At 38.7% G+C, this 16,730-nt stretch overlaps 1 protein-coding gene across 2 annotated transcripts in view; it reads left to right on the top strand.

The window, feature by feature from the left end:
• Window positions 1-16,730, top strand: part of HLCS (holocarboxylase synthetase) — an 89,924-nt gene that overhangs the window by 20,274 nt on the left and 52,920 nt on the right. For both annotated transcript variants that reach the window (XM_081859875.1, XM_081859876.1), the window contains exon 6: window positions 5,615-5,886. In XM_081859875.1, the coding sequence (XP_081716001.1) occupies window positions 5,615-5,886 (272 nt within the window). The remainder of the gene's footprint in view (window positions 1-5,614; window positions 5,887-16,730) is intronic.

Genomic DNA, 16,730 nt, shown 5'->3' with positions numbered 1-16,730 from the left:
ATCTGGTGGGAGGGCGTTCCACAGGGCGGGTGCCACCACCGAGAAGGCCCTTTGCCTGGTTCCGTGTAACCTGGCTTCTCGCAGTGAGGGAACTGCCAGAAGACCCTCGGTGCTGGACCTCTGTGTCAGGGTAGAATGATGGGGGTGGAGACGCTCCTTCAGATATACTGCACTGAGGCCGTTTAGGGCTTTAAAGGTCAGCACTAACACTTTGAATTGTGCTCGGAAACCTACTGGGAGCCAATGTAGGTCTTTCAAGTCCAGTGTTATGTGGTCTTGGCAGCCGCTCCTAGTCACCAGTCTAGCTGCCGTATTCTGGATCAGTTGTAGTTTTCGGATCACCTTCAAAGGTAGCCCCACATAGAGCGCATTGCAGTAGTCCAAGCGGAAGATAACTAGAGCATGCACCACTCTGGCGAGGCAGTCCACAGGCAGGTAGGGTCTCAGCCTGCGTACCAGATGGAGCTGGTAAACAGCTGCCCTGGACACAGATTTGACCTGTGCCTCCATGGACAGCTGCGAGTCCAAAATGACTCCCAGGCTGCGCACCTGGTCCTTCAGGGGCACAGTTACCTCATTCAGGACCATGGATTCCCCCACACCTGCCCGCCTCCTGTCCCCCCAAAACAGTACTTCTGTCTTGTCAGGATTCAACCTCAATCTGTTAGCCGCCGTCCATCCTTCAACCGCGTCCAGACACTCACACAAACTGTGAGGCACCTGTTGGACAACAGCAAATATACACAAATGAATATCTAAATAACATATATTGCAAAGCAATTTGAATGGCTATTCAATTTGCATATCTGTTTTTGTATATTAAAGCATTTGTAGAGAATTAAGGTGGAAAGCTTTCATAGTAGGAGTCTGTTGTGATGGGGCTGAAGTGAGTAGGTGAAAGGAAATCTATTTTATGGTGCATTTTCAGTGGATTCCTCTGACATTCCTAGTTATTGTGTTAGTTTCATTGTAATATTTTTAGTGTTCTTTTAAATGTGTGTGCTTTTTGTGTTTTTTACTGTTTCTCCTGTTTTTATTGTACTTCACTTTGAGATGATTGTTTAGAAGGCAGTTAATAAATTAATGATACTAATAGTGATGGTTACCAGCTTAGATGGCTTTAAAGGGCCATCTAAAACTATCAATGGTACTCAACATGATGAATGGGTACTGTCTAATGCCTGTGAACACCAGTTGCTGGGGAGCACATTGGAGTGATTGGTTTTGTGCTCATGTCCTGCTTATGGGTTTCCAACAGGCATCCGATTGGTAATTGTGAGAATAGAATGCTGGATGAAATGAGTTTTGGACTAATTCAGCATAGCTCTTTTTATATTCTTAGAAGGGTGTTCAGTTGGCCCTTATGCTCACTTCTGTTCTGCATTAATTTGTGACAGCCTACAACAGTCATTTTAAACAGGGCATTGTGAGGCCAAAAGCACATTGATTGTGAAGAGTTTGCTATATGTCATAGTCACAGTTTGATAGGTTCTGTCTGGCAAATTCTTAAAAGTTAAATTTATTGCACTGTAGCTATATTATCTGCACAATCTGAATTTCCAAATGAACAAGTACTGAGGTTTGTCCTTATTTGCATTAATGCAAGCATGTCTGCCAACTTTATTTAAAACATAATTTTATGAAATGTTACCCAGATTAGGCCCCCACATTTGCTGTCTTCATCTGAGAAAAAAATAAAATATCTTTATCAGCTTTGTATATGATGTTAAACTGGTATTTCTGCAAACTTTAAATTACTATTTCTTATCATTATGTGCTAAAACAAAATAGTGTAAGTGAGGCAACCCTCCCACTTTCAGAGTTGCACTACATAGCGGGGGGGGGGGAGGTGTCATCCTAGTATAGGAATTCAAACAACTTTTTGAAATTAATTTTTTGTGTGGTTCCTGGGATCATAGCAGATGTCACTTCTTTTTATCAGCAGACCACTTTCAAGTATTGACTGTGTTGGCGCTGGTGTTACAATTTCCTTTATTTTGGATCACACGAGGCTCCTATTGCTACTGTTTTAGATTGTAGTTTGTTTGTGTTGGTATAATGACATGGAAGATCTCCAAAGGACATTTGATAGTTTCACTTTTATATGTCTGGGGTAATATAGCAAGTAAAGTATGTGCACCAGTTCGGTTTCTTCATGGTGTTCAATTAAGACCCAGAGTGTAGTACTTTAAAAAAAATAATCAAAGACATTATTGATAAATTTTTACCCTTTTTAAAATTTCAAATAAGGGTGATTCTTGAACCAAACTTTTTACAAGTGAAAATAAGCTAGAAAAATAACATTTTAGCTATATGAAGGTGTGATATCTATAAATTCAGTCATGTTAGAAACAGGTTATTCATAGTCTTCAATACACTGCTGCTACTCTGTGTATAAGTTTCAGTTGGCAGCAAATTTTAATAAATATATGGTCTTATAGAATTTAAGTTCAAGCTATATGTATATTAAGCTTTATAGATTTTTGACAGTGTTCTTGTAAACTTACAAGTTACTATTTCAATGATCTTTTATCTATACTAGATGTCAGCTATTATGCACTGTGTAAAAAAATTAATTGATTTCATATACCCATCCTCTACATGACCTTTTCCTAAATTTTGTAATATGTACTTCCTTATAATTTGTTTCTTTTTTAAAAGCTGTTTTTGATGTGTACATTACAAACATGTCAGAATCTGAATAGCTACCATACTTTGGAGAGCTTTCTGTAGTTTTAACATGGCCAGATTTGGCACTTGATTAAGAGTTACAGGGTGGGTGAGTACTTAATGCTTTCCTAACTTTCCATTCCTTTACTCCAGATTGTTTCACAATGGCTTTTCCCCCTACAAGGTTCCAGTTGCATGTGTGCAAGAGTTACATTATTTTTGTCCTAGATCTTAATTCTTTAGGTTTAGTAATTCTTTAGGTTCACTGCCAAAATGATCATGAAACTTCCACAAATTGAAACATTGAAGTTGACGCTCATGCATGAGACTTAAAATCTACGCCTACTATAAAGCAACAGCTGAAATAGCATTTGTATTTTGTTTTAAAATATATATTGGACTTTATTCCTAGAAACCAAAAAGCCTCAAAGTTCATTGAAGTGAGTTTATGTAAGTTTATGTAACTATGGTTTGCTCCATGGCAGGGAAGCAGGGGAAAGCATATGGTGTAATGTAAGAACCTTTAGATTTCAGTTTGTTCATGTTTTCTTTGGTGACACAAGAATGAGATAATTTTTACCTTTCCATTTCATGTGATAAATGCCATGTGATGTCAGCTAATATTTACTATGTTAACGAAACAGATACCTTTTCCCTTGCATTGTTGAATGCTTACGGTATTGTTGGTATACAATTGACAAGAAATATTTACATATGCAACCACCGAGATGAAATAGCACCTCCTGTCATGTCAAAAAGGAATATTGAAGTTGGCTCTGAAAGAGCTATCTAGCCATCTAGTAATATGCAAAAAGTGGGAGCTATTACATCACATCATCCTTTGGTATAACAAGTGGGGTATTGCATACAATTGTCCATGTTACTAACAGTAGGCTTAATGGTGCAAAGTGAGTGCCCATGGCTTGCTTCAGATGTAATACAGGCAACCCTCTATTTATAGGGGGGTTACATTCCAAAGCACTACACACGCCAGTGAAATCACATATATTTGAAACACCATTGGGAAAAGCCTGCAAACACCCCATTCCGCTCCTGCCCAACCCCTTTTTGTGACTTTTTTGGTCACTTCCGGGTTCGACACGCTGCACATGTGCACGGTCACACACATATTGAGCACATGTAAATGGGGAGGTTGCCCATACATATACATGTTTTAAAAGGGGAAATATGGTTTAAATTTGTGAACATAAAATCATTGTATAACACTTAAGATTATAAATTAAAATTTGTTCTTTTGGTAGGAGCTTAATAACTTACTTAAATTGAGCTGTCATTGATTCTACCAGCTTTAGGGTAGGTTGTTATTGATATAAATGCTTGTGTATTTTTAAAAGCAAAACTTTAAAGTGTTTGAAGAGTGCCACCTTCCTAATGATGATGATAATTTTATTATTTATACCCTGCCCATGTGGCTGGGTTTCCCAGCCACTCTAGGCAACTTACAGCATATATTGAAACATAATAAAACATCCAACAGTAAAAACTTCCCGATACAGGGCTGCAAATATAGAGATTTGCTGTGATGGCACATTCAAATGCCAGCAGGTGTCTATGTAAAACACAGTCCAAGCAAATGCATGCATTCTTAGCTAATTAAGCATGGTTTAATTTTAACACACATGGCTACTGATATATGTTTTGTGTTCTTTCTCATAATTTGATGCTGGCTTCTGTAATCATTACCAGGAACCTCGGTCTCACAATTGTGCTCTTTATGTGGTATTTCTGACAAGGTCTCAAGGGAATATAAGGTCAGATATTTGAACATTAGTACCAACACCTTTCATTTAAGTGGCCACTAGAGGCTGCCACAAAACAGTGCACACCTTGGTCTATAGCTTGTAAATAGTGTTAAGTTCTGAGTTCTGGAATCAAAGCACTTAGGTGTAGGGATTTTCTTTTCGTTCATAGCTTTGAAAAAGTAGTTTACAGACACACATATAGGTTTGTTTCATTTTTATTAATATTTATGTCTTATCAGTATCCCTAAAAACAATATTATATTTCTGAGATAATGCTTAATAAAACTGGATATGGATTACTACTGGCAATGATCTTCCCTTGTTTCATACATTTTCATATGCCAGTATATTTTAAAAGAAGCCCCTTTTTGATGCTAAACAAAATCTCATGGATCTTATGGATAAACAGAGAAGAAGGAAGAATGGGCTTGAACAACTATTTCACATTCTTTAGATAATGCTCTTTCCTTCAACAACTTAAAAAAGAATTACGTGTTAATATTTTAAAATAGATTAAGATTAAGATTAATAAGGGATATATTTGGCTAAAAAAAACTAGTTTGAAACAAAAAAAAAATTCTTTTTGATGAAGTAAAGTGAATTTTGGCATGAAATTGTATTCATCATTTTTTCAATTGATTAATTGCTTGACACATATGTCTCCAAGTGACATAAAAAATGTGAAAGCATAAAGGATTTGATAAAATTGGGCGGGGGGAATGCATTGCAGTAAAAGTCGTAAAAGAGAATTAACAAGTCAGAACCAACATTTCAGCAGCAAAAATGCTCCCTCAGAAGGTGGTTTGACTATTGTCCATCAAAAAGAGAAGAGATTATAACATTCCAGATTACACCATATAAAATACAATGAAATCAATCTATGACTAGCTATAAAACATCAGTAAAACATCACTAGATACTGGTAGATGCATTCAGACCATCATCAACATCCTTTTGGCTCAAGTAAAAACCTTTTTATGCACAAGCAGGTGATAAATTTTCAAGTAAGTAAGTAATACAATGGTGCATCAAATAATGGGGCACAAACTGTTTCAAACTGACTTTAAAACTCAATGAGCTTATAGCATAGCATGTGTTGGGAAAACTGTTGTTAGAAAACCTTATCTTCAAATAAATGATTCCTAGCTGATTTTTGTCTAATTTTGTTTTATGCCCAACAGGATGTCCATAGTTTATTTTTGGGGTGGCTTGAAAGAAATGTGAATGCAGAAGGATTAATCAGATCCAGCACGGTGTCCCTCAAGTTTGTATCATCTTGCATCAAAGGAACAGAAGTAACACCCTCGCTCATGCCGATAGTTACTGAGATGGAAGCTTTCTCATCTGAACATTTCAGTTTTGAGAGATACAGGCAAAATCTACATACAAAGAAGCTTGGGAAAGTGGTTCTGTTTGCTGAAGTTACATCAACTACCATGAATCTTCTTGATGGGTAAGATTAGCTGTGATGGTGATAACTTTTTTTCTATATATTAGTTGGCGAAAACAAAAATGTTCTGTTGGACTTCCCATATTACCAATTTACTGAAAATAATTCTGGCATAGGAATACAGAGACCCTTAACATTTGACCAATTTGCTGAAAGAGGTTAGACAAATGTTAAACATATAAACTGTCATTCATTCATCAATATATATGCTTTACTACAGAGTCTATAGTACAGTTTTCCTGTATTGGGAGCATTAGATCCTCAGTCTTATAGATGTAACAGCACAAGCTTTAATTCATGACACAGCAGCTCAGGGGTGTTCCATGCAAGTATGCAGCTTTTCATGTTGCAGGGTGGCAGTTGTCTTTTGGCCATGTGGGGTTGGAATGGTGATAGGGATGAGAAGGTCACTCCTTTTGTCTTTAGGATACTCTTGTTAGAGTTAAGTAGTCTCCTAACTTACAAAAAACTTTTTTATGTGTACTCTGTACTCTGTGTACTCTTCCACTGTGTAAGGCCCTTTCCCCAGATGATTGCATGGACCTAGAATCTCCTTCTAGTGTTTGGAGGAGATGGAACTTGTTTCTGCACAAGAAACTCGGAGCACAGAATCAGCCTTTTTATAGCAGGAATTGAATGAATTTCTAATTTAAACTTGAACAAGTGGAGTTATAAGATTGCAACAGCAAATATATGTTGCACAGTTTCCAAGGTAAGCAGCTCCACATTTTTCCATTGTGACTGTTCTGAAACTGAGCTTGTGAAACAAAACATTCTTTTTTAGCAAGCAGGCTAACATGCTGAACGTTTCTTGTTGGCAATTTTGGTCTGTATAAATCTTTGTTATTTTAAAATTGTTATTTTAGAATTTTGAATCACACCACCAGCATCACTGCAGTTGTGGTTTTGGAAAAGCTACTGAGCAAAGAGTATCTCATTGATAGCTGTAGTTCTTTAATTTATGAACGTAACTGTTTCAGGTTTTTAACATCAGCAACTAATTTCAAGAGCTTATGCCATAATAGTTATACCTTAATGTGCTAATATTTTAATTACAGGTTAATTAAACTGTACTGAGCAAACTGTCTATATGCATGCAATTTCCCATAAATTGTATAATTTTAGAATATTTCAAGGCAAATGTTGAAATCTTCATTATATTTTGTGCTATTCTGTAGCTAGATGAAAAAACTGACTTTTAATTTAATGGAAAGGTGAAGTTAAAGGTAAAGGGACCCCTGACCATTATGTCCAGTCATGACCGACTCTGGGGTTGTGGCGCTCATCTTGCTTTATTGGCTGAGGGAGCCGGCGTACAGCTTCCGGGTCATGTGGCCAGCATGACTAAGCCGCTTCTGGCGAACCAGAGCAGCGCACAGAAGTTTACCTTCCCGCCTGAGTGGTACCTATTTATCTACTTGCACTTTTGAACTGCTAGGTTGGCAGGAGCACGGACCAAGCAATGGGAGCTTACCCTGTCACGGGGATTTGAACCGCCGACCTTCTGATCGGCAAGTCCTAGGCTCTGTGGTTTAACCCACAGCGCCACCCACGTCCCTTAAGGTGAAGTTGCTCTGCAGTAAATATAATGGTTACATGTCTTAAATAGACATATCCTATAGACGTATCCATATCTGGCTTTCCATCAGCAGAACAGTGCATCTGCCAAATCTTAATGCCTTTCAGTCTGTGTCTTTCAAGCATAGGATAGCAGCCTCAATTACGTGAACAATTTTTTTTCTTTTTCTGATTCTTTTTCTTAGAAACTAGATACACTAATATGATTCCACAGTGGGCTTTTCACTAAAGTCAGTGTGGACTGAGTAGTTAAAGATTTTAAAATATTCAGCTCATAAGAAAGCCAGATATGGAATGATTCCCCGCAGAGTCATTTCAGCAACAAAGAAATGCTGGCAGAATGACTGAAGTGAGATTGGGTCACGGGTGGCACAGGGGAGAAGCACACTTGTTTTGTATCCTATACTACTTCAGTCTACATCATAGAATCATAGAGTTGGAAGAGACCACAAGGGCCATCGAGTCCAACCCCCTGCCAAGCAGGAAACACCATCAGAGCACTCCTGACATATCGTTGTCAAGCCTCTGCTTAAAGACCTCCAAAGAAGGAGACTCCACCACACTCCTTGGCAGCAAATTCCACAGTCGAACAGCTCTTACTGTCAGGAAGTTCTTCCTAATGTTTAGGTGGAATCTTCTTTCTTGTAGTTTGGAACCATTGCTCCGTGTCCGCTTCTCTGGAGCAGCAGAAAACAACCTTTCTCCCTCCTCTATGTGACATCCTTTTATATATTTGAACATGGCTATCATATCACCCCTTAACCTCCTCTTCTCCAGGCTAAACATGCCCAGCTCCCTTAGCCGTTCCTCATAAGGCATCGTTTCCAGGCCTTTGACCATTTTGGTTGCCCTCCTCTGGACCTGTTCCAGTTTGTCAGTGTCCTTCTTGAACTGTGGTGCCCAGAACTGGACACAGTACTCCAGGTGAGGTCTGACCAGAGCAGAATACAGTGGCACTGTTACTTCCCTTGATCTAGATGCTATACTCCTATTGATGCAGCCCAGAATTGCATTGGCTTTTTTAGCTGCCGCGTTACACTGTTGGCTCATGTCAAGTTTGTGGTCAACCAAGACTCCTAGATCCTTTTCACATGTACTGCTCTCAAGCCAGGTGTCACCCATCTTGTATTTGTGCCTCTCATTTTTTTTGCCCAAGTGCAATACTTTACATTTCTCCCTGTTAAAATTCATCTTGTTTGTTTTGGCCCAGTTCTCTAATCTGTCAAGGTCGTTTTGAAGTGTGATCCTGTCCTCTGGGTGTTAGCCACCCCTCCCAGTTTGGTGTCATCTGCAAATTTGATCAGGATGCCCTTGAGTCCATCATCCAAGTCGTTGATAAAGATGTTGAATAAGACCGGGCCCAAGACAGAACCCTGTGGCACCCCACTAGTCACTCTTCTCCAGGATGAAGAGGAACCATTGATGAGCACCCTTTGGGTTCGGTCAGTCAGCCAGTTACAAATCCACTGAGTGGTAGCATAGTCAAGTCCGCATTTTACCAGCTTCTTTACAAGAATATCATGGGGCACCTTGTCAAATGCCTTGCTGAAATCAAGGTAGGCTACATCCACTGCGTTCCTTCATCTACCAGGCTTGTAATTCTGTCAAAAAACGAGATCAGGTTAGTCTGACATGACTTATTTTTCAGAAATCCATGCTGACTATTGGTGATCACAGCATTCCTTTCTAGGTGCTCGTAGACTGTTTGCTTAATGATCTGCTCCAGAATCTTCCCTGGTATTGATGTCAGACTGACTGGGTGGTAATTATTTGGGTCCTCTCTTTTCCCCTTTTTGAAAATAGGGACAACATTTGCCCTCCTCCAGTCTGCCGGGACTTTGCCTGTTCTCCAGGAATTCTCAAAGATGACTGCCAGTGGTTCTGAGATCACATCTGCCAGTTCTTTTAATACTCTTGGATGCAGTTCATCTGGCCCTGGAGACTTTAATACATCTAAACTAGCCAAGTATTCTTGTACTATCTCCTTAGTTATTCTGGGCTGTGTTTCCTCTGCTGAATCATTTGCTCCAAATTCTTCAGGTTGGGCATTGTTTTCTTTATCGGAGAAGACTGAGGCAAAGAAGGCATTGAGGAGTTCAGCCCTTTCTGTGTCCCCTGTTTGCATTTCACCATCTTCTCTTCTGAGTGACCCCACTGTTTCTTTGTTCTTCCTTTTGCTACGAACATACCCATAAAAGCCTTTTTTGTTGCTTTTAACCTCTCTAGCAAGCCTGAGTTCATTCTGTGCTTTAGCTTTTCTGACTTTGTGTCTACACGTGCTGGCTATTTGTTTGAATTCCTCTTTGGTGGTTTCCCCCCTTTTCCATTTTTTGTACACATCTTTTTTAATCTTAACTCAGTTAAAAGTTCTTTAGATAGCCACCTTGGCTTCTTTAGGCACCTTCCATGTTTCCGTCTCATTGGTATTGCCTGAAGTTGTCCTTTTACCATCTCCCTCTTAACAAACTCCCAGCCATCATGAACTCCCTTTCCTTTTAGTATTACTGTCCATGGGATCTCACCCAGCACTTCCCTAAGTTTTATGAAGTCGGCTTTCTTAAAGTCAAGAAATTGAGTCCTAGTATGCTTGGCTGCTCCTTTCCGCTGTATAGTAAACTTCAGAAGAGCATGATCACTCGCGCCTAATGATCCTTCCACTTCTACCCCACTAACCAGGTCATCAACATTGGTTAGGACCAAATCTAAAATGGCTGTTCCTCTTGTTGCTTCTCCCACTTTCTGGACAACGAAGTTGTCTGCAAAGGCCAGTGAGGAATCTGTTTGACCTTATGCTCTTGGCTGAGTTTGACATCCAGCAAATATCCGGGTAATTGAAGTCCCCCATTACTACTATCTCCCTTCCTTTTGCATGCTTGGCCATCTGTTCCAGGAAGGCATTATCTATGTCCTCCGTTTGGCTTGGGGATCTATAGTAAACTCCCACAATGAGGTCACTGTTATTCTTCTCTCCCTTAATTTTGACCCAAATGCTCTCACTCTGGCTTTGAGGTTCTAAATCTTGGATCTCTTCACAGGTATACACATCCCTGACATATAAAGCCACTCCTCCTTTCTTGTCTGGTCTGTTTCTCTGAAATAGATTGTATCCCTCCATTATTACATTCCAGTCATGGGACTTATCCCACCAGGTTTCAGTGATGCCTATTATGTCATATTTAGTTTGCTGTACCAAGAGCTCAAGCTCATCTTATTTATTTCCCATGCTTTGCGCATTAGTGTACAGACATTGAAGTCCATTAATCATTCCCCCGTGTCTCTTATTTAAGGATTTTTTCCTCCCACCACTATCCACATTCACATTCACATTCCTGTTGGTGGTACAACCTTTGCCCCGGACCAGATGCAAAAATAATAATAAAGAATGAATCCATGTCATTGACAGGCGTCTCTGAGTGCACAAGTGGATTTGTGTTTTTTTTCAGGGTGTGTAGGGGAGGGATAATAAGAGTGGGAGGGGCATTAATTCCTGGGATGCAGCATAGGGAGGAATGGTCACATTCTTTGTCAGGAGAGGGGATAAGACAGACTAGAAAGACTAGTTGACCCATGCAAGGGCCAAGCTATCCAACCATGTTGCATTCCTGATCACTGATTCAGGCTTGTTTCACTGGAGGCTGCTTTCCTCTTTAATAAGGGAATTTGTCCTGGATTTATAACATAAGCTCTCTTACTCAGCTGAGGCCCCTGTGTCCTGACATCTATGAGTGGGGCTGCGATTAGGAGACAGAAAAAATGCCCTGTGGCAGGGTTGGGGAACTTCATGTCCAGGGGCAAAATACAGTCCTCCAGGCTTTTTTATCCAGCCTTCATGACTCTACCAAATACCCATTCCTCACTGACCCAGCTCTGCTCCCTCCTCAAGTGATTTAGCCTAGCTGGAATGTGTTCTTTAACTTTCAGTAATGTCTCCTCCTTGCTGGATAGTGAGTGGAAAGGTAGAGAGGGTGGTGATGTAGGTATAGAAAACCTGTGATTTTGTGGAGTGCCTTGTGTCTTATTAAATCTTGCAGATTGGTATTAATGTAGATTTAAGGTAACTCCAAAAATATCTAAAATAACTTTTTCTATAAAAGAGTACATGTGTCAGTTTATAATCTGTTCAAATGAGTCTGTGTAAAGTTAATATTCATTTTATTGCGCTTTTTTTTTGGTCACTGTAGCTAAGGGTATCATGTAGCAGAACTAACTTCCCATTTTTTTCTTTGACAGTCTAGACCATAGTCTATAGAACATTATGCTATTACATTGTTAAAGCTAAGTACGTCACTTTACAGCCACTCTACCTTGGTTTGAGATCATTGGGGGGGGGCAGTATAAATGCTCTAAGTTTCCCAATGAAACAATACATGTGTATAATAAATTTATACTCAGTATTCTCTGTGTGCAGAAGACAGGAAGTTAGCAGAGCAAGAGACAAATTATTGTTGGTTCTGCTGTATTCCTTGCTTTTGTGCTCTTTCTCTTCCATTGTTCAGTCATAACCCCTGACAGGTACACTACTTCCCATGACCAAGGCCCACACATGGAAGTAATAGTGTCCCTGGAGCTTGTACAAGAAAACCTATATTGCTCCCTTGCTATAGACAGAGTGCACTTTTCAGGTGCCAGGACTAAGTGGCATGAGAAAAGAGAAGGGCTAGGGAAACTAAACTGGGGTGGTTAGTCCCTGCCATCTTTGGTTTGCTAGTTTCCCATACTCCACTACATGACGGAGGCAGGAGAGCAAAGAACTCTGAGAGCCAGGCACAGTTCCCTTCAGTTCTCTCCTGCCTAATGGATCAGGCTTTCTTCTGGCTCTCTCTTATCTTCTCTGTCAGCTAAGTGTTTTTAACATCAACAGCACTTTATTTCTACCGTATTTTTCGCTCCATAAGGCGTACCGGACCATAATTGAAATTGCATTCAAACATTCTCTCAAAAGCAGGGTATGGGATATTCTTTGGCCCAGATTGCATCTACTGTTAAGCTATGACTGTGAGGAGGAAACAATAAACTTCTGCTTCCATTTTTAATAATCCTGGTTTAGGTCATGTCCCAAACCTAAACTATGGTTAATGAAAACAACCCAGTTTCATAAACTATGGTTTGAAATTGTCTAGAATCCACTAACTATAGTTAAGACTAAACACAGTTTGTCCATGTTGAGACATCACAAGAAGCTGCAGTTAGCTTAAAATGAAAGTTAGAGTCTCATCTTGCAGCTGTGCAGGAGGGAGAAGATGGCATTGGTCCAAGACTCACTAGTTTCTTGCTGTAAAGCTAAGCCATGGTATAGTCTTTCATGTGAACAAAGCCTTTGAGAGATGCGAGCACAATGACACCTTTGTGTAGAACTAGTTATATACATTTTGGATTTTTGGCCTAGAGCTACATTAGAACATGCATAGAATTAAGAGCTGATGCTGTGGTGCTTAGGCCATTTATTTTATTCTTTTCAAACATGTTTATACATGGTACTAGGGTTATTTACCAGGTTAATAAAATGCAAATAAATTATCTTGAATAAGCTTTGATTTCACGGAAATGTATTAATGTAATTTTAGGCTTTTCCTGTTTATGGATTTTTTTTGAGTTTTGAAGGCTTTTTAATATGAAAATGTAATGTGATTTAATAAATGAAATTGTGAGATCTTGAGATTGCAAATGACATCTCATATTCAGACAATGGGCATATAAAGTTTATATTTAATAGGCTTCCAAACCTTTCTGAAGCTGGATACTAAATCTATCCCAGTCCCTCAAATCTACATATCCCCCCCCCCCACAAAAAATTAAGACAGAGAAGAAAGTGGGCTGGAACTAATTTAATGGCTGAGTGACCTCACAGTAGAGAAACAGCCGGAGTCTAATAGGGGTCTTTGTCTACATTTCCACCCTAGCTGGTAACTTGCCAGTCAAAAGTCAAGCAAGAGAAACAGGTGGGAACTATTAGACCTGTCATAAAGTTTGAAAAATTGATTCTGGAGCCTAAATGAATAGATTGAACTTGACAGTGTTGTCCTAAAGATTCTAAGAAAAATTATGTAGTTTAATTTTGAGTCCCTTGATTATTCATTAGCTCTCCAGATGGCCTGTATTGATGTATCACATATTATTATACAAGCTGTATTATTGTTGGCTTATATTTGCATGTACAACTAACAAGCAATGTGTGAACACCTCTATTAGTATCTTTAAATTAAGGGGTATTACTCAAATTGTAAAATAAAGATTTGTTTAAATATTAAATAATTTGGAATGATCTGTAATACTTGTATTACTCTGACATCAGAAATGTTTAAATCTACTGGGGCTATCATTCTAGAATGATTTGTTCAAAACTGTCATTGTCATGGTGGCTGTGGAAATTAAAGTTAAATTTATCATTTTATAGCATGTCAGTCAGAAGCATTACCAGTAACTAGGACAGGTTAATGCTGTCGTAGTCCTTCTGTAACATGCATATCTTTGTTCATTATTAAGGATGTACCTGGAAAATTACAAATTTCATGTAGGTTAGGAATAATTCAAGAGTTGCTTGAGAAATACATCAAGTGTCAGGCAACTGGTTTGAGTCAAGTTAATTAAAATTATTATTAAAATCAAGAAGAAAGAAGCCAAATTTCAGTCAGTGATATAAATCAAATATTCCTTTTTGTAATTTCATAGATTTCTAAAACAAGTGTGCTAGAATTAAAACATACTGGTTTGCAGCTAAACAGAGCCTTTATGCTGCCTGGGAGCATATTCCAAAATATTTGTTTGCATAGCCTCATGCAATGCAAGCATCTCTCACCCCTCTCCCTCCCTGCAAGGCTTTTCAAGAAGATGGGAAATCTTTATGACAGCACAGACTTCCGTGGGAAAGAGAAACTGCCCAAAATTCAGCAGAAGTACTTTGTGTGAGTTGGTATCTACTCATGCAAGTTGCCTCTGCCTTATTTAGGCAATAGTCTCCAGTGATCCCTGATCCTTGGGAGGTGCTTCTTCAGGCGTTCAAGGAAGAGGACATTGTGTAAGCAGGACACTTAGCAAATCGCATACTTTTAGACTACAGTGAGACTCCAAAGAATCTTGAAACTGGTTCTGTGAACCTAATGGGTTTGCAGGTTTGTATATTTTGAAACAACCCCCTCTGCTGCCTGGCAAACTGCTTTGGAAACTGAAGAGAGTTTCATAAGCAGGTAGCAATACTTTGCAGGAAAGCAATAACTTAGACCCAGGATTGTGAATTGTTTTGTCCTAACAAATTATTATTACTAGCTGGCCTTAAACCATGGTTTGTTGTTGGCTTACCAATCATGTTTTATTATCGTGAACTTGGATTCAAATGTACTGTTAAACTATCAAAACAAAAAAAATTCCTTCCAGTAGCACCTTAAAGACCAACTAAGTTAGTTCTTGGTATGAGCTTTCGTGTGCATGCACACTTCTTCAGATACCAAGAACTAACTTAGTTGGTCTTAGCTGTTCTTGGTCTCATACCAAGAACTAACTTAGTTGGTCTTTAAGGTGCTACTGGAAGGAAATTTTTTTGTTTTGACTATGGCAGACCAACACGGCTACCTATCTGTAACTTTTAAACTATCATTCCTGATCTGTTTATGTGCTCATACCAGGCAAGGAAGATGAGATACACACTTCTTATAAAGTATATAATTCCTTTCAAAAATATGGAAGTCATGGTACCAAATGTGATTTTATTTTGTAAAGTGATTTTAGTGGCAGGAATGAATGGATAATATGAGTATTTCCAAGTAGCAGAACTTTGTTTGTAAAGAGCTTTGTTCAGGACTGGGTAACTTACAATATGTGATTATTATTATTATTATTATTATTATTATTTTTTTTTTTCATAGCATTATGAAACAGTGCTCCTTGGGCTTGTGAATTATGTGCTCAACATTGGTTTATTTAAAAAAAATTTAAAGTGAATTGCAGTTTTCTGCATGAAAGTATTGTTCAAGAGCTACATGTTGTTAGCATTATCATTTTTGTGGCACTTTTTTTTCCTGTGACTTTGTCCACAAGTGGTTAGATATTGGGCAGGAGAATGATGTCATGGCTAAAAAAAGTATATTATTCACTTTTTACTGTGCATAAAATGTGGATCGTTAGAACAGAAGACATCATTACATGCTGTAGTATATGAACCAGTGAACAGAAAGCAGCTAAAATTGTTAGTCACTTCAGGTTCCTATACTCATTTTTAGAGGAATGTTTCAAAACTGACATCTTTAATTTAGTGGACTGAATGTGCAGCCATAAATGTCAATCCAGCACATGCAATGTTTTTTTAAATGGAGAATTAGATAGAAAAGAGATTGAAATACTGGAATTTTACAGTATATGCTATACTGTCAACTCTTCTTATGCAAGTTGATCTATTTTGAGCCTTCTCCCTCTTTTTTTTGGCAAGAAACATCAAAGTGAAAGTGTTGCAAGCTACTTCAAGCTATGAACTTGATGTTACTTAATTATTAGGCTCTGATTATAGTTTGTAGCCTTTAAATCAGTGTTTCTCAACTCGTGTGAATGGGGGGGAGGGCATGGCATGAGGCTAGGGGACCACAAAGGGAAGTGAGAAATGAAGAAAACAGAGAAGTGACCCAGAAAAGAAAACAGAAAACGGAGAAGTGAAAAAAAATAGGAAACAGAGAAGTAAAGTGAACAGAGAAGTGACTGTGCTTCCCAGTGGATGGATCGCCACATGCACTATGCGGCAACATTGCTTCTACTTCCTTCTCCCTGCCACTTCTGCACTCCACTGCTTTTCCTCTTTGGCAGCAGTTAGTGATGAATTGAAAGATGTGGAAATAATTGTGCGTGTGAGTCATTTGAAGCAGCTATATAATGATATGGAAGTTCATTTCTGTGATCTGCTGGACATGGATATTCCGGCCTGGGTAGTTGATCCATTTGCTGCCTGTGAATGCTGCTGATGTTTATGTTTCTGTGTAAGAAGTGCTCATACAGCTACAGAGTGGTATAGCAGCCAAAGTAACTTTTAGTCAAGAAAAGCTAAGAGTACAATATCTAAAAAGGTTCCATGGCTTTGGGATAAAGCAAAAAAAAAAAAAATTGTATGGCATTTCCTACTTCGTATTTCATAGAATCAAGTTTCAGTCATGTGAATTATTTACTCAGCCTAATGCAGAATCGCCTTGACATAATGGGCACAGGTGATCTTCTCTTACCCCTCACAGCAATAGAACCAGATATAAAAAAAGCTTATTTCTAGTCATCAAGCAAAAGTATAAATTTTTATG

This window comes from Podarcis erhardii (genome assembly GCF_964252035.2).
Source record: "Podarcis erhardii genome assembly, chromosome: 4".
Classification (NCBI taxonomy): domain Eukaryota; kingdom Metazoa; phylum Chordata; class Lepidosauria; order Squamata; family Lacertidae; genus Podarcis; species Podarcis erhardii.
This window is presented reverse-complemented; position numbering and strand designations above follow the sequence as displayed.